Consider the following 26,689-nt stretch of genomic DNA (forward strand, 5'->3'; position numbering starts at 1 on the left):
TTAAAAAAAAACTAGAAAATAGTACCAATGTCATTGACTTACAAATAAATGGACGACGGGTCTAATACAAAAACCACGAAAAAAATGTCCCAAGTCAACCTATTCGAAATTTAAATTGTAATGTCATCGCAGTATCGCGCTGTCAGTAGAACAAATGAAGACTAAAGCGGAGTTTGGCGCTCTGTATACGATTTTAGCGCCTTACAAGTGCGGACACTTTTTAGCGCGAACCCGACGTCCATATAATTGTAAGTCAATGACCAATGTACAAAGGAGTCCGTAACAGTCAAATTGTCGCTAAGAAGTCTCTGAAGAATCTGATGAGGGGATCCCATGGAAATCGACAATTCTCCGTAACGCCATCGAAATGGTTTTTTTTTCTTTTAATATAATAGTAGCACATTCACAAACAATGCACGTACATCATGTACGTCAGCCTTATACTACAGTGGGTAGCATAATTTAAAAAATGGGATGACGCGGCTACGAGCATGACACAGGATTTCGTACGTTTGTCAAACAAGTTGCCAATGAATGTAGTACGAGTATCACAATATTATACACCTCACTGGTCCGTCTGATGTAGACAGAGGGAAATAGGTACCTAAGGACCTCTAGCCATAACTCTCCTGATGTATCCGTTTCGTTTCTTCCACTCATATCCATATCGTCAAGTATTCAATTTTTTTAATACTTTTTTTAAACTATGTTGTAGATTTTTATGATGAGCGGCTTTGGAGAGGAATTCTCTTCAAGCAGACGATTTCCTGAACGCTATAACTTGGGCCTTATATAGGGGTACATGCTTCATCGTGGACCTCATCGTCACTTGCCGAGATGGAGGTGAAATGCGCTCTCATTTGTATTATAAAAAAATTGTTGACCTGACCTTTTTAAGAAAATCTTCAATGTGGTTGAAATATGTACGCCTAGGTAGATCTTTCACCACGTTTCTCGAACATGCACATCTGTAAATTGTGTGGCTATTCTACTTACATCCATCCTTTGACCAAATCATAGAAGTATTTCCCTTTTCTATCTCGGGCACTACGTCATGTTCATAATTCATGATTCTCGCTTATTATAGGTACTATTCCTTTTTCTCTATCCTGTCGTACGAATCTGAAGAAAGCGCCGTGAATTTGACCGCAAAAAAAGGAGGAGATTTTCAATTCGATGTATGTTAGTTACGCGATAACACATTTGTGAACCGATGTTAATGATTCTTTTTTTATTGGACAGTGGGTACTCAGTATTGGTCCCATTCAAATTTGAATAAAATATTCCACCTGTAAGGGTGGCATATTAGGGTGTGAATACGGTTTCGCGCACTTTCCGGTAACCGATTCAAATAAAACTTGGCAAATATATGTAATTCCACAAACTTTTCAGTTCGGTTTTTTAACGCATACATTCATAGCTAAGAAAACCGTGTATAGCGGGTGCCATGGACACATACAAAGACTACCATAAATTACACCAAAACTCACGAGATAAATAAATGTAGGCGATAAAAATTTCGGGTTCGAGAATCGAACCTTGTCTGCCACTCAGAGGACCAGCATGTTAATCATTCGGCTACGGAGGAAGTAAACAGTGTTTGCACTGGGCTCGCGAGCTGCATTAAGCCGGGTACTGATTACTTAGCTGTAACTGTAACGTGACAGACACTGTAACGAGGTCTAGTGTGTACGCGTGAAGCTGTCTTCACTCGCTAAAATGAGTATCTGGTTATCGTCTGCCAATTGCGAACCGCCCGCGTACCGCTTGCGGCAAGCCCGTACGTAGACACTATGATTTTTACGGTTACAATTCGCTAGTGACTAGGGACCCGGGTTAAGGAGGCGTACATAATTGTACGCTTGCAGTTCGCGCCCAACACCACATGCATTTGCCAGATGCAAAATAATTTATATATAGGATGTAGACATTCATTTATTATCATGCTGTGATGTGATAATGAATTGACTACTATTTTGGGTGTTTAATGTGATACAAACATTGACTTACAATTATGGACGTCGGGTCCGCGCTAAAAAGTGTCCGCACTTGTAAGGCGCTAAAATCGTATACAGAGCGCCAAACTCCGCTTTAGTCTTCATTTGTTCTACTGACAGCGCGATACTGCGATGACATTACAATTTAAATTTCGAATAGGTTGACTTGGGACATTTTTTTCGTGGTTTTTGTATTAGACCCGTCGTCCATTTATTTGTAAGTCCATGGATACAAAGGTAAAAATATTTACACAACACAATGGACTAGATGGAAAATGTAGGAAAACAAAAAACGAACGCAATTCGGCGGTGTTGAAACTTTGCTCGCTTTTATGCGTAGGCGCTTTATAACCCTTAATTTTTCATACTATCTTCCATTACAATTCTTTGGCCAAGGGTTTTTCTTTTTTTAGAATATTTACACTCTGGTCTTAAAAAGAAACATTTTTTATTATTATTAATTTGAATTGTTCAATGCCATCTAGCGGCTACAAAACTAATTAAATATCGTAAGGACGTTCTAAGTTCAAACATAAATTACCCGGAAGCATTTATTTACATATTGTGGCGGATAACACGCCTAGATTGAATTGTACGAAGCTTTGTTTTGCAAGCTACGGCACATCCAATTTGCACTTAGATTGAACTGTGGAAGTTTACTCCCCGATTTGGTACTATGGCACGAACCTCTGTTAGCGTGAATGAACTTCAAATAATTACTTGTACTATACAAAACATAAAAGGTTATTTACCGCACGTTCCAGTATGAGCAGAGGAAGTACGCCGCTTCTAAATAGAGTTCAAAAATAACGAAATTAAAATTGTAGAAAGAAGAAAGAAAGAAAATTTATTTGGCTATCACAAATGAGTATTGAAAATTAAAGATAACAAAATTAAAATTAAGCTGGGATGTAATATGTAAAATATCACAGACAACAAAAATAAAATTATTTAGACAAACGGAAACAACAAGCTACAAAGATAATATTTCATGTGCTAGCTGCGGTAACAAGAGGGCATAGAGTATATTTTAAACACAATCAGATAATTATGATGATTTTTCTTTTTATAATAAATTACGGTACTTACCTCCTTATACAAGGCTATTTTCGTTTTTTTTTTAGTTTACCTATCCCAGTCCCATTGCCTTTTCTCCAGGCCTTCACGATGAGAGAGCTCGGGCTGTAATTCATCATTGGATGCTTTGCAGATGTGTGCATGTGCGATTGTTTAATTTATACAACATGGAATGGCATCAGCTAGCTCGTTATCGTCTACGCGGCATCCTCTAGGTTATAGCTGAAAATGGCCTTTTTGCACTGCTGCATCACACATACATAACTGGGTGTCCATCAGCGCTGCGACTCTGCTGTTTTTTTTATTTTTATTAAATTACATATTTTTCTATATGTCTGTAGATTTAAGTAAACGTTTTATCTTATCTTATGTTGTCCCTATCTACCGACCCGAGAAAATGCATAATTTTGCCATTATAAACTGCAAAAGCACCATAACTGTGGGTAAACGGGTAAACAGGGACGCTTCCTTTCACGGGCAAGTGATTTTGTAATCAGAAGATGCATAATTTATTTTAAAAATAATTTGGTTTTGTATGAATTTCGAGAAAACAAATATGCAACCGAGTGTATGCCTCATGTTTTGTAATACATTGCGGCTTTTACTTGGTGCGATATATTTGTGATCCTTTGTTTATACGCCATGAATATCGAACGAACGCACTTTGGCATAATGCATTCAGTTTAGTGGTACGGCCGCTTGTACATTTCTTTGGCCAAATTTAATATTTAAGTGATGTATACGTTAGGCAACACTGTTCTCGATTCTGATCGATTTTGAAAACAAAGGGACGAAAATTATTATGATCTTAGAAATATTCTATAACACTTTTGTTCTAACGTTTAGAAACGTTTCGTTTTAATTTCAGTTTTGTATTATCTATTATCAGTAGTATCTGTCGAATACAGTGAGCAAATAATTGCATACATCGCCGGATATCTAGTACGAGTAATACAAAAAAATATATAATGCAAATAATTAACAGTGCGCTGTCTTTACAAAAACCTGGAGTTGGTCATATGTATGAGTTTCGTTGCTTTCGAGGACGAAGGTGGTCTAGTTTATCCCACCTAAGATGCTATCCAAATATACAGAGTAGCAGAGTTAGAAATCCGAGAAATAATAAATAAACACAAATTTCACACGAGGCCATCATTAAGTAAACCTCCTCTGATTAATAAGATTTTACCATATTTTGTCAGTAGTAATATTTTCATTTGTCTTGCCATTCAACAATTTCATCAATTACCAATAGAAAACCATCTAGTAAAATTAATCAAGGCAGTCGCAAGTTCATTATATTGACGACCGTTTTCTATCGATAAGATTTTCTATTACAAAAAGATGTTATATAATAAGCTAATTTTATTGGAAGAACAATAATTTGCATATTTGAAGTCGATTAAAAATGAAAGTAATATTATTGTTAAAGACTTATCTATCTTATTCTAGTATTTTTCTACTATATTATTACGACTACTTGTAATCAACAAATACTTGAACAAAAATTATTATATTTAGAATCGATTAATTGAATGGAGCGGAAGGTTTCCATCACTAAATAGCTCTTGTGACATCATAGTGGGTACAAAAAATGTGGTACGCTTGGTTTTCATACAAATTGCTGTAGTTGCGGCGTCTATCTAGATATATGTCTGTGGTAGCGATATTGCAATTTAGGGTTGTTAATAAAACAAACATAAGTACAGATTTTCATTTATTTCAGTGATTGCTGATTACATAATTACATACGACACCTTACCCTATTAATTCTAAAAAAATCATTTCCAATATCACCTTATCTAGTTATTAAATTTTCGGATTAATCCATTAAAAATTATCGTTTAAGTTTTATTCTTAGCTTAATTTCAATTTAACTGACGCGGATTGAATAAAACGTTGAACGATTTTGAATCTAAGAACGCTATTGTTTACGTTAAAATACGTTTTTTCCAATCCACAGTTAATTGAAACGCGTAAAAAGACATAACCGCCCGTTAACAGTTACCGATACAAGCAAGGAAATCTTTGGTTTAACTTTTAACTTGAAACAATAAATTAAATTAAATATGGTAAATGAGAAAACTTTTCCGTCCTCAAAAACAGCTCGAATATTAAAAATGCACTAAACTTTTTCATTCAGAGAAAAACTTTGTCACTCCTAACTTTAAAGTACAAGGACCCTTATTACCTAACTCATTTAAAGCAAACAATTAAATCTCGTTCCATTTTAGTTTATAATCTTAGATAATACCTCTGAATTGCAATTTTATTATTATACATTAACAATCAACTTTTGATTTTTGTTTCTTATTAATTAAAACTAACGCTACAGTTTACTCTAGACCTAACTTTAACTATTCATGGCTAAGAAAAGGATAGATAGATGAAAAACTTATATGAAAGAGAGAGATGGCGAATAAATAAAATTTCATAATAATGTTTACTTAAAGAGAAGTACGTATAAGGAATTGACATGATTTTTGTTCGGAAAAATAAGAAAACTGGAAGTGCCATTGCAATGTTATTATTTTGGAATACTGCAGGATGTGTAGCAAGATACCTGTAGAGCTCCAGTTTTATCCCACATCGTTATTGTACGATACCACATTCTATGTCATCTTTGAAATACGACTTTACTATTTTTATTTCAATTATATGACTGTAACTTAATCAATTAATAGAAATGAATGTTGTATAAGTCTTAGTTTAGGAACACATTCGGCTGTGTGTTCAATTCAAGTTGTTAGACTTCTCATTTCAAATTTTTGTGAAGTATATTAGATGCAAGTACTATTTTTAATAACAGATATCGGCAATTTATAGGTTTTGTGTGGAAGCGTGGTCTCTTCTTAGTTTTCTTATTCTTACACATGATAATGGTTGTGATTGCAGAGATGAAAAAATTTTGTCAAAAATGTTCGTGAAACTCTTATTGTCGGTGTTAGCATTTATTTTGTATAAAAATTCGATTCACTAATGAGTGACTTGAGGTGAAGCATCTAAAGAAAATGGAATTATTCACAGCCAGAATGATTTTTCATTTCACGTTCTAGATATGGTATAGGGGAAGGTATTTTATAGAGATTTTAATTTTTTTAAAGGTTAGTTTTTTTTTAAATTTTAAATCTACAATTAGGTATCTACAGTGCGTAAGTTTAAAATTTCTTCTATTTTAATGAAAATTTGGATTAAGGGCAATCCTTTTAATGGAATGTTAGATAAGTTGCTACTTGGGTTAAATAATAGAACTATAAGTTGTCTAGTAGATTTACTGATCTCTCATTTAACTGTCTGCATTTTGTTACGTGACACTTCACAGAGCTACGTATATCACTCGAGACATATCAACTTGAAAACATTCTAGAATCAATCAACTGTGTCTTTTGCCACAAGATAGTGTAGACAAGGTTTAGTTTTAATACATAATACTTCCAACAATCGAAGTTATTAGTGGCGTTATGTAAAGATGGAAGAATCTAAAGGTACGCTTAGTAGCGGCGGTACCTAATCCCTTGCCGCTTCTAGTCAACTTATATTTCTACTTTAACATACACTTAACATTTTCAAAATCATCTAAGCGTCAATTAAGTAAAGCATAAGCTTAGAAATTCTTAGAATATAAATTTAGATATTTATTGGGAAACTACTATAGTTCGCTTTTATTAAGTAAACCATGAATGACTTAGGTAGACATTTTCATTTTAAATTTCAAATTACACTAAGCTAATCAAGTGCTAGATTAAAATTTGATTGTAATTCCTTTTTAATTTTCTAAATACATGAAAATCATAAGATGGTTACCGTTAAAATGAAGAAGGTTTAAGAAGTATGCGTTACACGTAATAAATTATAGCATGTATATTAATATGAAAGTGGAATATAGAAGATAGCGAACTAGATATACTTATAGAAGCATTTACTAGATAATGGCACTGCGGAATGTACCCCGTGTTTATAAAAAAGTACCCTAAGATCAGCTTAACAATTACTTTGGTTTCGAACAAGATTATGTTATATTTATTTTTAACCTTAAATTTACAGTTCTACTTTAACAATCCTCAATTTAACCACTCACCCTTTTATTGCGAATATTTTTTTTAATAACTCTCCTAAAGCCGGTGATTCAGCAAATAGATGTTAAGTTGTGATTTGCGATTATTCCCTATAGTTTAATCATTAAGTTTAAATGTAAAGATTCATTGAGCTCGGAGAATCTTCACAGTTAAAGTTTAAATTTATCTCTACAAAATTTGGTGACAAAGTTTTTCTCAATTCCATTTTCTATAAACATAACTCAAAGGTCAAAATTTTGGAAGTCATAGATTTGACTCTTAGAAGAATCCATAGACAATCCCATACAAAAATGGAAGAGGAAGTTGCTTTGCTTTGTATGGAACTGTACGGGTTCTTTATTTGAAAACAAAATTTCTTAATTTTATAAATCGCGCCCCATTCCGCTGTTTTTGAGGATGATCTTCGCAAACTTAACTAATAAAAAAAAAATCGGTTGTCAACATACGTCGTTGAAGTTATTTTGTTAATTAACTTTTATCTCATTCACTAGTTACCATTACCGTCCCAATTACCTTCTACCGATAGATTCATGACCAAACATTCTATTACTAGTAATACAAAATTTAACGTATTTACAACCATTCTTTTTAAATCGTCAACAAAAAACATTTCATAAGTACATCATTGCGTCGCATATTAAAATGTACATTCTTTACATCGTTAAAATAAGGACTAGAATCTTATTATTTGGGAACAAATAGTACAACTCAAATTAAAACAAACTGATGTTTGGTTTATCTAATATTCCATCAACACTCGTGTCGATATCTACGACGTTCAATTGTTACATATTGTCTGGCAGTTTCGAAAAGCTTCCGCTTCATCCAAAACTTCTAGAAGATTCCTTGAGCAATCATAACTTTGATGGAGTCCAGACCTCAGGTTTAGAATTTGGTGATATTTGTTTTTTTTATTTACTTATAAAGTTTACATTACATGATTACGCATTTGCCTTTTTCGGCCCATGGGTTATTTTTCTTGTCGGGAGCGTGTATGAGTGGATCGTTCTTTTCGTTTTCCTCGACGTACTCCCTCATCCTGTAAAAACAAAGGGTTAAGTTAGGTTAGGAAGAAAAACAATCTACATTATCATTGTTAATTCTATTAAAGAGATTGAACGCATATACTAGAGAGCTTTTCTTTCAGTTAGCAGAACATCGTGAGTGTTGTGGTTATGGCGTTCATTATCATCAACACATTTATATGTCCCACTGCTGGGAACGGGTCTCCTCTCGCGCGAGGGTTTAGGCAAAGTCCGCCACGCTGGCCAAAGCTGGTTTCGAAGGATTGTGAACCTTCTCCGACGTATAGGTTTCGGCATTATGTTTACCGTCACCGAAAATTTCATCGCAAATTTCAAATTAAATTTTGCACGCAAATTCTGAGAAATTCAGAACGGTTCGAACCCATGGCCTCTACTTGAGAGGTAGTAGGTCAAATTATTAGGCTACCACGGCTTCTCGCTACTCGTAGATAAACAGAATGACGTGGATATTTAAAACAAATATTGTTAAATGATAAATGTGAACAAAAGTTTATTTACAAAGAGCGACTTCAAGAGCTTCTCATTCTTCTCTCTCTTCTGCATTACGAATGAGTTGTAGAGTTTAATAAATATGACGATTACAAGTGTAATTTTCTTACTTTTGGATTTTATTATAATAACTTGCAAATAGGAATACAGGGATAAGTTCTAAACTTATATACTTAATTCGAAATCTACATAGAACTACTAAGTCACGGGACGAAAAAGTCGTGCGCCTGGTGGTAAGCGACATGCCTGTTCATAGCAGTTGCAGTACCACTCAGTGCTTTAAATCGCTAAGATCCTATGGGCACTGCCACTGCTCCCGTCGCTCTGCGATATTTGATTTTATTTTTGTTTTATTGGTAAAGTTACAGACATCAGATATAACGTAATACTAAAACAATTCTTAAATAGCACTATAAAACTAACACCCAGTTACAACTAAACATAGCATTCCATAAAACAAAGAGCGGAAATGTATATAAAAAATGCAAAAAAAAAAATCTAACTGCATACCAATTAAATAATAAAAAAAAAAAACAATTAATGTGAACTAGTGGTTCCACTTCTTACTACGTGTGGCTAAGTAATTTTGATTTAAAAGTTAGAATGTTACAATTAAATATGTCGTGTGCATAACAGATTTCGTTATAATACCGACACATTCTTAAAATTGGGTTTATTTACTGCAACATTATTAGAGTTGTGGTATACGCATGGTCCTACAGGCAACCCTGATATCAAATTGTTCCAGGAGGTGAGTATCAAAAAAGCTACCCACTATTTTATGGGGACAGAACAGATCAGATAACCACATCCTCCTTTCTAGGCTTAATAGGTAAAACTTACGCAGTCTGTCATTATATTCCGGCAAATTGGTAACTGGCAGTACTTTGCTGGACAAATTCTTTCACAAGGAGCTTCTACTGCTACTAAAGAATTCAAATTATAACGTCAGTTGTGGTTAAACAAATAACCATGGATCTACGTTTAACCGACACAGCATAGCGCCGTATGTAAGGAACAGTAAGACAGTGAAGTAACTTTTTTCAGATATCAAGTGGCGGGACGAACAAGTCGTGCAGTATAGACATCGCCTCCGGCATTGAAAACCCAAAAAAAGTCAAAGATAAATCAAATCTAGTCAAAATTATCTCTAGTTCGTAGGTCACAATAATGCAAATGTTAAAACCAAACTGTGTCTCTTTTTTTACGTAAAGAAGGAGGCAAACGAGTGAACGAGCCACTTGATGGGAGGTGGTCAACGTCGCCCATGGACATTTGCAACATCAGATGAGCTGCCTATGCGTTGATAGCTTTTGAAAGCCCTGTAACCGCTCACGCGATGCATGCAGCCGTTACGCATACTACACCTAGAGGTGCCGGTGATGATTTTATACCGATTTATCGGATATTGAAGTTATAACAGGTAAAAGGACTAATATCAATTGCTATTTCGGTAACTACTCTAGCAAAGAGGTCAAATGCGCACTTATTTCTTATTAAAAAAAATCTAAGATGTGGGGATGGACTCTACTCCTTTGGCGGGAGGTGCGATGGTGGAAACGGCGGCACCAGTTCGAAAAGTTCCTCTGAGCACTCGCCATTATAAAGACGATAGAACACAGAGAGCCAACGTCTCTCCGTAGGCTGGCTCCATATCGTCTGTGAGTTTGGGCTCATCGACAATACGAACAGCCCTACGTTGGATGGAGCCAACGGGGTCAAGCTGGTATTTGGGAGCTCCTGCCCAGAGATGCGAGAAATACTCTATATGGTGCCGTACGTGAGTTTTATACAACAGTACAGTCTTATCGTTCATGTTCATTTCTATCGTTCATTTATATTAATGATCTGCCATTCTTTGTTAAGGACCATTGCGAAATAGTGTTGTTTGCTGATGACACATCCTTGATTTTTAAAACAGACAGACATGACATTAACTATGACCGTATTAATGATACCCTCTCTAAGGTAGTTTATTGGTTTAATGCTAACAATTTATTGCTTAATGCCAAGAAGACAAAATGTGTTAAATTTGAATTACCTAACGTAAAATCGATTAGTCCAAGCATAGAAATAAACGGAGAATCTTGAGAAGTCTTGGGAGTGACCTTAGATAGTAAACTTCAGTGGTTTCCACATATATCGTCCCTGGCCAGCAAATTAAGCTCCGCTGCATACGCAGTCCGTAGAATACGTGAGCTTACCGATGTTAGTACTGCTAGACTAGTTTACTTTAGTTACTTCCATAGTATAAAGTCATACGGGATTCTCATGTGGGGTAAAGCGGCAGATATTCAAACCATATTTGTATTGCAAAAACGAGCGATTCGCTCTGTGTACCGTCTAGGCTCTCGGGTCGCAGAGACAAGTTTAAGGAGACTGGTATCGTGACTGTGGCATCACAGTGCATTTCCTCAAATATTTTATATGCCCGTAAAAACACACATAATTTTAATAAGAAAGAAGATATCCATAATATTAACCTTAGAGCTAAGTCCAAACTCATGGTACCACGATTTCGTTTAACCTAGGTAAACAACTCTTTTATGGGGAACTGTATACGTTTATACTCGTACAATAAGATTCCGGAGCATATATTAAGTTTATCATTTCCTAAGTTTAAAAACTACATTAAAAATATTTTGATCGAAAAATCATATTACAAAATTGAAGACTACATGTTAGATAAAGATGTATGGAAAGACGACATGGCTCCAGAATCCACACAAATTTCATTCAAAGTGTATTCCATAGCATTTAAGTTTATTTGAAAAGAGCAATCCCTAGAGTTTCTTGCTCGTTCTTCTCAGGGAGGTCAGCGTAGTGAACGAGCAGTAGCTTAAGTGTGACGTTTTCAAGTGTAAATTTATTTTACTTATGGAATAAATAATCTTTGACTTTGACTTTGACTTTGACTATGTAATCCGTAACAGAGTAATATCGTCTCTTTACTAAAGTTGCCTTTATATGAAATTTGAATTTGTCAAAGGATTGGTCCAAAGCAGCTTTTACAACCTTATTATAATATTTTGATAACTTCGCCCCACAAAAGAACTGAGAACCCTCTGAAGTCTTAACTTCGATAAAGTTAAGACTTCACGACCTTCCATTTATATTTACATCGTTTCGTTTATTATACAATTCATTATTCAGACGCACAAAAAGTATTCAATTGTAAATAAACCGTGATGCAGTGGTCAATTTGCCCAATTTTCTTAAAAATCTCCAGGTGAGGTCCGTAGCTCAATTTATAGATTGCTCTTACCGCATGCTTCTACAAAATAAAAATTGTTTCGATAGAAGCTGCGCGCCACAATAAAATGCCGTATGACATTATACTGCAAAAGTAACTGTAGTAAACGGGTCTGGCTGTTTCGACGTCAGTACGTTGCCTGACTTTTCGTATGGCATAAGCAGCAGAACTAAGCTCTCTATATAAGTGGGACATAGAAGAATTTCGTTGACCTGCTAGCTCGACCTGTACAACGTGTCAACGTGACCACAGGTTCAAGGTCAAATTCTGTCGGATCAAAGGGATTTTCCTTTGTGTTCAATCTTTGTATTAATAATAACAACATAAAGGGATTTCATAAAGTGTTTCTGATTACAATGCCATTGCAATACAATCCACGTATTCGGGAATCGTCGAAATTACTTCAAACAAAGTTGCGCATAAAAGCGAAGCCGTGAATTTCACAAAGCGATTGCCAATTCGCAGTGAGCTAAAAAGTTTGGTTCATATGCGAAGATTTATTTTAGCACCTTAACTTCCGGTATTACCAATATATTTTCGAAGGATAGGGTTGTCACGTTTAAAAGTGAAAGGAAGCTGGAAAATTTAAATTAACAGTGATATCCGGTTGGGCGTTTTCACCAAATGGCGAGTTACTCAAAATATCCAAAACCAATTCAGAAAACTTCATTTCCTAAATAGATACTACCGGGATCTCCTCATCAAGAGCCCATGGGATGCACGAAAGGAGCCTCCCCGCCTAACGTATCATCCGTTTCCTGTAGTCTGGCGTACCCTGGGCAACAATCGGCTAGTACCTTACGCCGATTGGCAAATTCACCACGATGGCAACCATTATACCATCGATACTACAAGAAGAAGATCAAGAGCCCATAGACGTAATCGAAATTTTAATAAATTTTTTTTGGTTTTTCTCGTGACGCAATGGAAAAAAAGAGATTATTGGTGCTAAATAGTTGAAACTGTGAATAATTCGTTAAGCCCAATGCCTGAATCGACAAGAAGCAAAACGAAAAGTTAGAACCGAAAGTACATTTTCGGCAACCCTAAACACCATAAGAAACTTTTGAGACCTTAATTGAATTTAACTTTCATTATTAATTAATTCCATTCAAGTTTCCGATGAAAGCTAATGGTAACCTCGCCTCGTTGAAGTCGGGTAATTTATAGATCGTCAGGTGTAAGAATGTTAATGGATTAAGTTACAAATTACGTACGGGGATACAATATGAGTTATTTGCAGCAAAATATGTTTGTTTGGTTTCTGATTGGTAATTAATTTAATTATTATATCGATCCGAAGGCAGGTTATTTATTGGGGGTTATTTGTTAACATTTTTCAGCATGCAATGTTTCATCGCGACATTTTCTTCCATGGTGAACGTCCACTTAATTGAACGTGATTTCGAAAACTTTCAGTAGTGCAGGCCTTCATTCGAATCAAAATCAGTATCTTAATCATAGAAGGTGAATGTTGAGCGTTTTTGAAATTTGTGCCTTAGGTTTTGCTCTGGCGTATTTGTTACATTTTAGTGTTCTTTACCATTATGAAGCACGCAGAATATCACCGAAGTCTAGCCCTATACACAAATTTAACATGTATGTTTTGTTTGGTAATTTGCATTACCGTTTTTATTGTCTTGCTTGTCAAGCATTAACGCTCATTGTGAAAGAATTTGTCTGAGGAAGTACCTTCACAATTTTTGCCGCTTAGCAATAATCTGAACATAGCTGCGTTCCGGTGTTGAAGGATAAAGGTGATACTGCAACTATAGGGTCATTGGACTTGTCAACTTATGTCCCAGGGTAACAAGGGCAGTGACAGTGTCAATCAGATTTTGCATTTTAAAGCCCTGTGTGATTCTGCAACTGTTATGGGTAGACTTGTTGCTTACCATCAGCTGTTAGACTTTATCGTCCCGTTACTTGATGACATGATAATTGTTTCAAGGCCTACATTCTACGATTCTTCTTCAAACGTTAATAGATGCCTAACAAAAAAATACACTCCATCAAAAAGGTAACCTAAAACATCACTAGTATTCTTTGGCAATATTTAAAGTGGCCCAAGGGAAAACCACGAACGGATATCACTTTTGCAGATTCAATCTATACCAAACAAGGGATCGAGTAGATACCCTCGAATATTGGCATTATGGGATATACTATTATTCCCTTTAGTATCATGTTTGTGTTGTCGTAAAATATAGAAGGAAAAAGGCTAGGCTTCAGGTTTTTCAAGGTTCATTATATTTTAAGGAAACAAGAAGCTAAGTAAGGTCACCTGTATTTTTAAAAAGGTTTATAAAACTGAGATGATGCGAAGTCTCCCAGATCATTTTAGGCTAGTTTAGCAGACCTAAACACTAAGGAGTCATGGTGTCAAGTTTTGGGAGTTTTGTTGGCTGATAATGCTTGACATGCGAAACATGACATGCGAAAGTCCTGAAGTTTAATCCTATTTTGCACAATAACTAATACTTGGATTTGTGCTTTGTTACTTCCCCGTTATTATAGTTTATAAATAATATTTGGCCCAAAAGTCACAATATTCAACCAAACGACCTCAGCATTATGTTTATTTGTATTAAAATTACAACTCTATGGAAACAATTGAATTCTCTACATGAATAAAGTTATATCTATACATCTAACATAACATTTCTATGAACATCAAAGCCCAAATATCCTATCCCAGCCGCGTGGCCACAGTAAAACCGTTGTTTTTTTACTTTATGAGGATTGTATGCCTCTCGTAAACAAAGTCGGGCTGAGTAGCGTGCCTTGTGGGACGCTTACAGCCAGAACCACATTTTGTGAGAGATTCTATGTACGTACCATAAGTGATAGTTGTCGTTATAGACAGCATTATAGTACTTGCATACCAAATGTTACTCATTGTGACCGTTAGATGCGGTGCTATTTGTCATATAAAACTAACGTTGTTAATTAACTATTAGGTAAATATTGCCGGTAATGATATTTGCGTTTTGACAGTTTTGAGCTGTAGCTTGAAATATAATCTATTCTGTTTTGAAAGCTGAGCAAGATTCTACGTGTCACTCAGTTATGATAAAGGAGAAGGACGATATTGGTAATAAAATCGTAACCCAATAATTACATTGTTACTTAAAAATCTAATACACTTTCGTTCTTAATCGAGCGTAAATATACCCGAAATGAATCAGTGCAGGGTAGTTAATGACTACTGCCCGCGATTTTTCACACGAGCTCGGTAAATTAAACGTGCGACGGTAGATTAATTGCTTTGGGAATTGGGGCGATCGTGAAAAATTTCTTCCCTCGGTATTGGTAATATTGTTTGCGGGTTTACCGTATAGTTATCAGTCATAAATAGGACCATCACCGCCCTGTATCGTATGTGAATTTAGAATTTTTCTACGATTATCGTAAAAAGTGAGCCGGGGTCTCTTCCTGTACCTAGTTGTATGGGTATTGTACAACTTCAGTGGCCCGGTAGTCTCCTAGTTCAAAACCTATCCATTGGTGTTATTGTTTACACACAACAATGAATTGCACATGTATATACACATTACACCCTTTTCCCAACAAAACACAGCCTTCCATTTATGATTCTGACATATATCTTTCGCTTCATGAACACGCATCAGTGCTTTCTTATATGTTCATCGGTTAAGGATTCTCTTGACCTTGTCTTTAGAACGTCCTCAATTTAGATTGGTAAGTTCATCGTATCCTTTTTCCCGCTCAGATTCGCCTTTGAAATCAGTTCCGTCAATCATTTTCTTTACAAGTCCTAGTCACATAAGCATCTCTTTCTCTACCTTTGTCATCATCATTATTATTATTGTTGTAAACACGTTTCGATTGTATTAAATTTGTTTTGTTGTAGGCACAATTTGACTGCCAGTATCTTATAACGTCTGGCAAGTTAGCAATGAAATTCAGAAATCCTTTATGTGCTCCAATTCCGCAGTAACACTAAACTCAGCTCAAATTTTACTAGCGTTCCAAAGAACTCATTGTGTAGGATAATGAGGTGCAAACTTATACAAATGGATTAAACTGTGCGTTAGAAAATTATCGATTTGCGCTATATGGAGAAAATACTTGAACGGTATTTTGGGCTACAGAAGTAAGATGGTGGCAGTGTAAATGAATTTCGAGACTTCGGTATTGTATTAATTAGAGGAGAGCTATGGCATTACAACTTTTCTTTGAAATCGTGAAGTGAAATATGTATATGAAATGCTGTAAAAACGAAGAGAAACAAATTTTACGCAAACACTGAAATGAATATAACTACTCCATCTGTTTTTTTTACTGTGGTAGATAAATCAATCAAGTTGCCTTATGCGTAGGTTTAGTCCTTGTGGGAACAGCTATCAGAATGATATCGGTGATTTTTTTGTATCGTATATTGGTACTACTGGGAAAGTGCGTGGGATTACCAAACAAACCGATGTTATTCTAAATACAACACGAAGTTTGACTGGATTCGTTGACGTCATCAATACACCCGTCATCTTTACATTACAAATTTGCTACAAGAGTGAAAGATTAAAAGACAAGTCTGTGTTTTAATTTGTTGTTGGGGAATTTTGAAATGTGTTGCGTGACTGGAAACATCATCCGGGACGAAGTTAGATAACGTTCACTGAAATTGGTGATTGGGTGTTGAAATTAAAGCTGTTATGGGTTATTTGTCTAATAAGGGCCAAGACTGATGCCAAAAGAGTCCGCACTATCTTCGGACTTGTTCAAGACGGAATGATAACATATATCGAGCGTACTGGTCAGATGATGTAAATGTACCAACTCTGTGTTGCCACGAGTCGCTTCAAGAGCGTTAAGGCGACTGCGGTCTTATAATATGGCCGGAAATTTCTTGTGGGTACAAATTTCTCGACAAATTGTGATGTTTTTTCAATTATTTAGTATTTACAAGCTCGAACAATCAAATTCTATGGCCCTTTCAACCTTTTTGATCATACAGAACCACGTTTTGGCGGATACACACCATACTTGTCAGCGTACGTCTTCTTGAATCTTTAAAATATCATAAAGTTTCCTCTCTCTTTCTCTCTCTCTCTCTCTCTCTCTCTTGTGCCAGTGATCAGTTTCCCCCTTTCTGGAGCCTACCTATAAGTTCAAGCTCGAGTGGCCGCCAGTTCACCCGAAATATATCCAATCAAAAACAAACTTACAAAGTCCCAAAAAGTATTCCACCCAACCCAGATTTGTGTATTCTTCGGGTTGCTACTGAATTATTTATCAAATTGCAGCTTCTTTTCTTCTTTTTTATTAATAAAATTAAATCGGAACACCTGTCAGTTTTGATTTGGGTGGACGGGACCGCGGATTGTAATATTTCCGTTTGTTTTAACCCAAAAAAACAAATTGAAAGATTTCCCATTTCATGTTTACGGAGATGACATCGAATTTATTCGGGAAGAACATCGTAAAGACATAAAAATATGTTCGATTTACTACAATATTGTCGATCTACCTAAACCAAGCTTGGCAATTTTCACAATAGCCCATTTTTTGTGAAACCAATGTACAATAGTGGGTGGTCCGCTAGTATGTTATCGTTTGTTAATGTATTAACTGTATTGTTGCCAAAGATAGGTTGTCTATTCAGTGATTCTAGAATAGACGGAAGACGCGTTGCTATGGTTAATAGATCTGTGCATAACAGTTGTATGTGTCATGGGAACTGTAACATCGTGGGCTACTTTTCTTGCACCAAGAGCATTTCAAGAAACGAGTCCCAAATCAAAATAGATATTTCTTTAACTTGTTATACAGCTGTCTTCAGCATCTGTTGAACACAGACCACATAAATACTAGTAATAGACTGGTTAGTGGGCGGGGTCCGCGTTACCTAGCTTATCACCAGACGGGCATAAGAGTGTCAACAGCGCGTCAGTCGTCGTTCAAATGTGATACTTGATTATTTTGTGAAAAAAAATAGAAATACGCCGAATTGTGCCATTATATCATGTCGCGTAAGAAGCCAAAGCTTGAAAAAATACTCCGGGAGTGATTTCATTTCATCGGTAAGTACTAAAACTCTGTATTTTCTAATATTTTTAACAATACAATATTATAATTTCGAAACAAAACTATTTTATTGCAACTCGGTAATAACAATATACATTGGCTGCTAGCCATCGCCGCCGTCAAAAGAACAATTCGAATGACGCTCAATGAATTGCTTGCACTAGTGTCGTATTACACTTGGTACTGAGTCCGCGTGTTGTAATCAAATTATCGATATGTAGAAACTCTGTATTTAGAAACCCGGTTTTGGTTTAGTTCATCATTTTTTTAATTAAAGCAATAGATACCAATGTGTAAACATAAATTGTTTACAGGTATATAAAAGCTAACAATTTTGATTACTTAAATGTTTGGTCCCAACACTCGCAATAGTTTTTTTAAATTTTCAATTTAAGTAAAAACGATATATTAATGGAAAAAAAGGAAATATAGATATATTATATTATATATATATAGGTACAGTGTCGATAATTTTAACGTAACCACGTAAGTTCGCGGAGTATCAAATGAAGACTTTATTAGGTTGGACATTTTCTTTTCCTTATCTACATGATTTCTATCTCCCTACTTGCTTATTATAAGCCACCTTCGTCCTCTTGAGTTCTTAGTTTTATCATAGTAATGATTTACATTTTCAGTTTTTGTATTGATTTTTTTAGTTTCCCGCCGGATCCTTTTTAAAGGAGAAATGGGCTGAAGCAACAGGCAGCAAAAGCTGCGTACCTACTAAACGTAGCACCATTTGCTATAGGCATTTCGTGACATTACAGTAAATTATATACATATGAATAACAACCGAAAAATTCATTAAGAAATAAATTATTTGGTGAATCAGGTAATTTATGACATGAAACTCAGAGTCGCATTCACAAATTATAGACCACATCTAAATGTGAAAACATTTCTGAAACATTGTCAGTTATTTTTCGTCAAGTTTTCCTGAAACAAATGATTCGCTTCTTCGTCTCCGGATATAAGTATCTTCATTTTCTTGACAAGCTCGTCGACGCTATAGGTGTAGTCATTAAGTAAAAAGTAAACTTCTAAAGTAAGTTTAGAAAGAGGTAATTCATATCACATTTCAGGGAGAATAAAGATTTTTATGATGATTGTGTTTTAATATTTCAACCCTTCCAGAGATCGTATTGACTTGAAATCTAGTAGGTTAATGAAAGTACGACGACAGTATAATAAATCATTAATACTGTGATTGTAGCACGCCTGCGTATCTAATGCTAATATCAATTAACATTTGCGTGTAGTAAAACCTTATGCGTATTTGGTAACAAATGTGTGTGTGTAAAATTAGCTACGCTAGTTCTCGACGAAATTCTTTTAAATGCCGTTTCCATATACTCCGTAGTTAACCCTAATTATAACAAGTAAAAACGCAATACCTAGTTCAATATGCCGCTAGTTATGAAACTTAATGTCGATATCAATTAAATGTCACATCCCTATCTCTATATTGTCAAGTTTTCGCTTTTGTTCCAAGAATTTTATGTCCGTAGCATTCTTAGCTTTTATGTGACTAGTAATAATAAAACCTTATTGGATCCAAATAAGTTTCATATTTTCGTTTGATAATTTATACCAATCAAAATTATGTTACCTTAGTACTAATGTAAGATTACGTTTTCAAATGTGTGCGTGTGGCGACACCGGTTTTGATACAAATGTTGCTTAATGCCATTTCCATTCTTTTCTTTCTTCCGTGGTGTTGAATTTTAATGCGAAAAATATGGTGACCTTTCTATTGGTTAAAATTAAATCATGTGACATCATTACCGGTACACGATTTGTCGACTTTTCTAATTCATCTTCCTGATAAGAGATTTTTTTTATATGAGTTATATTGGATGGAATATATTATGGAATTACATTACATAAATAATATGTAGATATATAGAAGTATAAAAATGTAGAAGTAAAATAATACCAGAATTTTTTAGTAGAGTTTTAAAATTAACAGTTTCACATCTAGTTATTAGGATTTCGCGATTGTTACACATAAAAAATGAAACTACTCGTATTTTTTCCGGATCTAAATCATGAAGATTAGTGTTTACAAAAACAAACCCACTTTTGGGCCCTTTAGATGTCCGATGCTGACCATTCAACACTTAACAATTTCAGTTTATGTGACAACAAATTTAGTATATATGAAGCCACCTGAAATCTAATTACAGCAGAATTATTTCACACGTAATACGAATAGGTCGTAAGGCTGTACAGCGTTATCAATTCTGTAATATCGGTCAAGTATCCGATAAAAGTAATGCTCAATCGACGGTACCTCGTTAAGAATAGAGCTGTATTCACAACCATTCTGATCATAAACGTTAATAGTTACTAAATAACAGCATGATACTCGTTACCTGATTATATATTATTACCTAAACTTCAAGGAAAATATATAGAATAGATAGTACGAATATTTTATATGATATCAAAAGACGGGACGAACAAGTCATGCTCTTGATGGTAAGTGATACGCCTGTCCATAACAGTTGCAGTACCACGCAGAGTTTTAAATCACAAAGGTCTCAGACATAAGGTGACAAATCTCATGTGACTGTAATTTCACCAGTACCCTTCACGTAACTGCATGGCGGCAGAAATAGGTAAGGTTCTACGTACGAATTCTTTCATAGTGAGTTCTACTGCTACTATACCATCATCATCATCCACAGCCTGATTTCACCCACTTCTGGGTATAGGCCTCCCGAAGTTTGTGTCATCCACCGCAGTCCCGTGCTAGCCGCACCCATCGCTACTATATAAAATACAATAATTCCAGGAATTCAGAGGGAGCCGTAACCCACTCTATGTGTATTATTTCCTCGACGTTTAGGTAAATGCTTAGTCGTTCTATTGCGATTTTTACTCAAGAGGGAGCAGAGGTAAAATTCCTAATCTTCGATTTGATTTTAGAGAGGTATATCCACTTTAAAGTTCAAAATAAAATATTGTATGAGTAACTACACGATACATTCAGACACTAATCAGAAACATAAAACAATAAAGTTTCCTCGATAGATAAAAATCACGAAATGACATCTAATTTTCACATTTTTTCGATTCATCCTCGAAATGCTACAGGTTATTAGGACAAAAATTTGATAATTAATTATATTTATGCATGATCGAGAACTGTCACTACGGATTTTTTTTAATGCCTTTAGTTTTAGAGTTATTCCGCTAAAACGAATTTTGTACTTTTAATGCGCAAAATTCAACATCTCCTGTCGCATGTCACGCGAACTTCAGGCATATGTTTGTTTCACAAATTTGGGCGGAGCCAACGTCAAAACTTTTTTGGCATGCTCCCTCTTAACAAGTACGGTTATATGTCATAATGTCACAAGGTAATCCATAAGTGAATAATTTAGAATGAAAAGTCACGATCCGTCTACAAGTGCATTAGTCTACTAAATAAAAGAAACCACCGCCTGTCAGCTGTGTTTGACCGTTTGTAAACCGACCGGCTATTCACAGCTAGCCGGTGCTAAAAAAGTCAAAACAAAAATGTCACTACTGCAGCTGCGAATAATAGAAAACAAAAACTAATCTTCCCTAGACGACGGGACCTTGTTAATGTAATATTGATATAGTAGAAGATAGGTACATTTCATTATCAAAGTGCCATGATTGTTCTTTAATATCACCATCACATTCGCCCTTTACGCAATCCATCTTTGAACTAAATCCCTCAAGCGCATTTTGCGATACCAAATATTTTGATAATCTTCAAGATCAAGTATCTGCATAATGTTGCTATAGGTACATATACTTATTAAAATATAGAAGTATCTTTACTTATATTTATTTTGTACTTTATAAATTAGCTGTCAAATTTTGGGTATTTGGTTAATCTCGTTCTAAGTGTAGCACTAACCTATTGATATTTTTTTCTGTTTGGCTCAATGGTTGGCTGGTAGAGAACGCCTTATGGCATAATGTTTTTGTGTTTAAAAAATAAGTGCGCTTTTCACCTTTATCTCACCCTAATGGAAAATGACGATGAGATCGACAATGGAGGTTTTAGGTGTCTTAATAATATTGACTCTTGCCTTGAAAAAGTTATAGCATTCAGGGAGTAAGTCTGGAGGCAGGGAATTTCACTCCATAGCCGTCCGTCATGTAAATGATGAAGCAAAACGCTTCGTGTGAATCCTTGGAATATCCACAACTAGGGGCAGAACCCCAGTCTACGTCTAGTCTTTCGATGATGAAAAGGTGAAATCGGAATTAGACCATGCAACTCCTGTAGAATACCGGTAAGCCAGCAATTTTAAGGCACTGTTCAAGGCTCTACAGAGTATTTCAACTAATTCCGAGTCACCCATAAGTTTCTTGACACGCTCTTCAAATGAATCCTAAGTGGTCACTTGGTATTTAGCAGTCCGCCATTTGTACTTTATTGTACTGTGCAAAAAACGTTCAGTAATTAAATAATTAATAATAGACAGGCGAGAGTCTAAAATAGATATAATAATAATAAAAACCCACACACTATACTTCGTTTCAATCCATTTTAAACAAAAAGTAAACATACAAGTCACTGACCTGAGCATAGACGGAGTGATGGCCAATTGTAATGCAAACCAAAAATCAACTAATTAATTGAATGATACGATTTGTTTAATTGAGTCATACTAGCGGTTTTTCTTACATTAATAGTAAAAATACATAACCTATAAAAGCATATATTTAAAATTTCCGAAATCTTAATTTTAAATCCTCTTTCAAATCTTTACACTTAGATACTCGTTCGATTGCGATTGAAATTTTCGATTTACTAATCGATTACAAAAACTTTAATTGAATGAACGGGATGTTGTTTTCGTACAGCACTATACCACCAAACACAAGTTATAGAAGTATAGATGAAAATAACCTCACTTTTGAATTATCATTTTTCAAATACAATTTTGCGATGCTATTCAAATGAATATTATTATAAAAAATAATGAAATATACGTGAAAGTGTTACTTATTCGATTTTATAAGTGATTGCTTTAGAATTTTAACCAAACAGGTTTGTTTACTTTTTGTTGAAAATGGATTTTAACAGACTTTAATAGCCCCGTACTAGGGAAACATTGTAACGCGGGTGCCATGGACACATACATAGCTAACCACAAATTACACTCAAACTTACGACATAAATAAATGTGGGCCATACAAATATTTCTCACGGCGTGGTAGTACAGCAAGGTTCGTTCCAACACAGCCGTTCGGCTCCGGAGGCAGTTAAACTCACAATGAAGGCAAAATGGTAATGGAAATAAATTCAAACCCTAAGGCTGCTAACGGGTTGACTTCATGTTTGCAGTTAATACGTGAAGTCGTTATCAACTTCATGTAGTCGAGGTGTGGGATAACGACTTCACGCATTATCTGCATGCAGTTGAAACCGACTTCAGCCAATGTAGCCAGTTAACGCGTGAAGTCATTATCAACTTCGTGCAGTCGTTGTCTCGGTTGCATGAAGTTGATTGCGACTTCATGCATAAACTTCTAACATGCAGTCAATTTGTTGGCAGCTTAAGTGTCATAATATGTAATTGGTCGTACGTGACACATTTTGTAATGAAAAGAGCTTTCCTGCAAAATATTGCCATAAGAGACTGCGACTGGGTAAAAATATGCCAATCATAGGGATACGTGGCAGTCCAGCATGGTGATTGTTCGGCTACGGAGGCAATTTTTATAATTATAGCGCAATATCAGTGTAAGTCGATAACTTAATACTAGTTTAAGCCATTAGTTGCTGCTCCTGACATGTCCCAACCCTATTCGTTCCGCAAGCCCATAATTTAGAGGTAAACGGGTAACTGCCGTCTGTAGCGACATTTTTATAGTTCATAATAGACGTACGAGTACCTGGTTATGGCTGCCGATGTGAAAACTTTAGAATTTCAAGTGACGTATAAAAATGTTCAACGGGTTATGAAGAATGTTTTTTATAGTTTTTCTTTTAAGTATACAACGAAAGGCTGGACGCTTAAAACCGCTGACAGGCTGAGAATTGACGCTTTTGAGATGTTGGCGTCGCCTATTAAGGAATCCCTAGACTGCACACTGCAGGAACATATACGTGCTTGAGGAATTGCAGTTTCAAAATGACAAACACTTATCCTCCGTCAGTTTGCTCCGCATTCTGCAATTCTTTGGTAACATTGCACGCAGAAGCGCTGACAGTCTCGAAAAAGTGATTGTTACGTTCAAACGTTTGTTCGTTCTAGATCAGAGGTCGAAGTTCAAAACGATGGTGTGACCAGATGGCAGAAGTCTGGCAGTACCAGTGAGCGTCACATTCTACCTATCCAAACACAGAGTGCAGTGGAGAAGATTGATTGACGGTATACTTGTTCAAAGTCACGATCCTCAGCAGCGATAGAGAAGCAGGATACAATTCGTACTGCAACAGCTGAAGGCTCGCTGCTCTTCAAGAATATGGCTCAAATCAAAATTCGTTTTAGGCCTGTTACACAGCTGTGTTCAGAATGTAACCTACACAGTCGTAGTAGTAAAGCTCCTTGTGAAAGAGTTCGTCCAGGTAAGTACTGCCACCTTACCTATTTCCGCCGCCAAGCAGTAATTAAAGCATTACTGCATTCCGGTGTTGAAGGGTGAGGGTACTGGTGAAATTACAGGCACATGGGACTTGTCAACTTATGTCTCAGCTAGCTATGTGTGGCACAGCAACTTCTATAAACAGTCATGCTGCCTGTGATCAGCAGCATGACGTATTCGTCGAGTCACTTAATATCATAAAAGAAATGCGCTGAATAAAAATTTTCCAAACATATCACCGGCTTTTCATTGGCCAAAATAGTCACTTTTGCGCGTCAGATAAACTTAAGTTCATTTTTAAATCCACTCCGTCATGAATTAGGTCTTAATGAAATAAGTCATTCTTCCAGAAAGTCATCGAGCTATGAAACTTATAATATAAATAACTTACATGGTAAAATACTATTTAATTCCTACAGTACTTATCTTCTTGTATCATTAACGTCTCTTATCAAACTAAAAGAGATGGTTATTTAAAAGGCTGTCAACAATAAAATACAAAAAAAAATAACGAAATAATAATCTGAAGGAAAATGAACTCGCCCTAGGAAATCCATCGTAAGTCCTAGAAACAAGTATCTTTTTTCATAAATCACTTTATATTCAAGTAGGGCGAAAAAACGAAGAGATGGAGGACATCATGTCTGAGCCCAATATCATCGGAGAAATCAACCTACATGAGACTTCCTAGTGGTCGATTGGTCGGTCCAAATACCGATAGAGGGACGAAGTGGAGGAAGACCTCCGCGCCCTGGAAGTAAGGAACTGGAAGGAAATCGCACAAGATAAAATGCGCTGGCGCCAACTCGTTTCAGAGGCGAAGGCCCACTTCGGGCCACTGAGCTAGCGGAGTAAGTAAGTAAGGTCTATTATAATCAACATTAAAATCATAAGGCATGGAAAATACTGAATATGTATTGCAATATCTCAAGAATCGTAGGGATTATACAAATTTTTGTCCTTTCAATACGTTATGACGTACCCCTGTAAATTTGTGAATTTGGACTTACAATTCTTTACGCAGGAGTGATCGATATATTGGAAATCGTAATTACGTATTTTGGAGCTTCTGAAGACCGTACATAGGACGATACTACAGTACTTTAAGTACATCACGCGTAGTGAAAAATACTCTACTACAACTCATTTTGCAAGGAAAATCCAGGGCCGCAGAAGACGTGACCGTAAAAAAAATTACGTGGCTCCAAAAGTGGCAGAGTGGTTCAACATGAGTATCACAGAACTGTTCACGGACCCAAGTAGCTATAATGATAGCCGGTAGGAGAAGGCACCTCAAGAAGAAGAATCGAGTAGTATTAGTTAAATTATCAGTACTAAAACTCATTGTTATCGGGTTCTCAGATTTTCACGATTGCTATACATTGGTAATGAAATTATTTTTTCCGAATCTACAGTCGCGTCTTTTTTATCAAACAAACCAATCAAGCCTTTTCCCATGGTTACGGTTATCAGCCGGAAAAAAATAGTTTCATTTCCGAAACTCATTATTGTTTATGTGACTGTAATGCAAAGCCTAACGACCGAATTCTCCGGATAAACTTTTATGAAGTTTGGGACAACCTTATCTCTATATGTTTGCCATTTGAAAAGATAAATGACGCTGATGTTATAGTAGTTATGTTAAGGCGATGTATTTTAAACCTAGCCCAAATTTTAGGAGGTGAAGTGTGGAAAACCCGCCCGCTTAAAATTAAGAATATGAATAAAATAAGAACAGGCGAACACCCAAAGTAAAATACGCATGATGCGAATGAAGCTTCATGCATCTTTTAATTTTGGTCGAGTATTACTTATTTGACAGTGACGGACTTCGATCTTAACCGAATCGTGCGATTCGGATACGATATCGTTATCCAACAACGTTTACGGAGTTAGTCCGCGAATATAGATTACAAGAAAAATGAATACCTTTTAGTACATTTTTAAAACTTTAAAGGCCTAAAATATAGGAATGCATTAGTCTCGCATTAAAATAAATTAATACATTTATATATATAATAATTAATATATTTAAATAAATTAATAAATGAACAAAATCCAGATTTTATTTAAAATAATAAAAAAATTCCATATTACATTCTTGCTTTGTAAACAACAGGA

At 35.6% G+C, this 26,689-nt stretch overlaps 1 protein-coding gene across 2 annotated transcripts in view; it reads right to left on the minus strand.

The window, feature by feature from the left end:
• Positions 1-4,790: 4,790 nt before the first annotated feature.
• LOC113240046 (guanine nucleotide-binding protein subunit gamma-e) overlaps positions 4,791-26,689 on the minus strand; it is an 87,640-nt gene continuing 65,741 nt past the window's right edge. For both annotated transcript variants that reach the window (XM_026477252.1, XM_026477253.1), the window contains exon 4: positions 4,791-8,189. In XM_026477252.1, coding sequence (XP_026333037.1) covers positions 8,084-8,189 — 106 coding nt within the window. In that variant the 3' untranslated portion in view covers positions 4,791-8,083. The remainder of the gene's footprint in view (positions 8,190-26,689) is intronic.

This window comes from Hyposmocoma kahamanoa, unplaced genomic scaffold, assembly GCF_003589595.1.
Source record: "Hyposmocoma kahamanoa isolate Upper Pololo Valley unplaced genomic scaffold, ASM358959v1 119, whole genome shotgun sequence".
Taxonomy (NCBI): Eukaryota; Metazoa; Arthropoda; class Insecta; order Lepidoptera; family Cosmopterigidae; genus Hyposmocoma; species Hyposmocoma kahamanoa.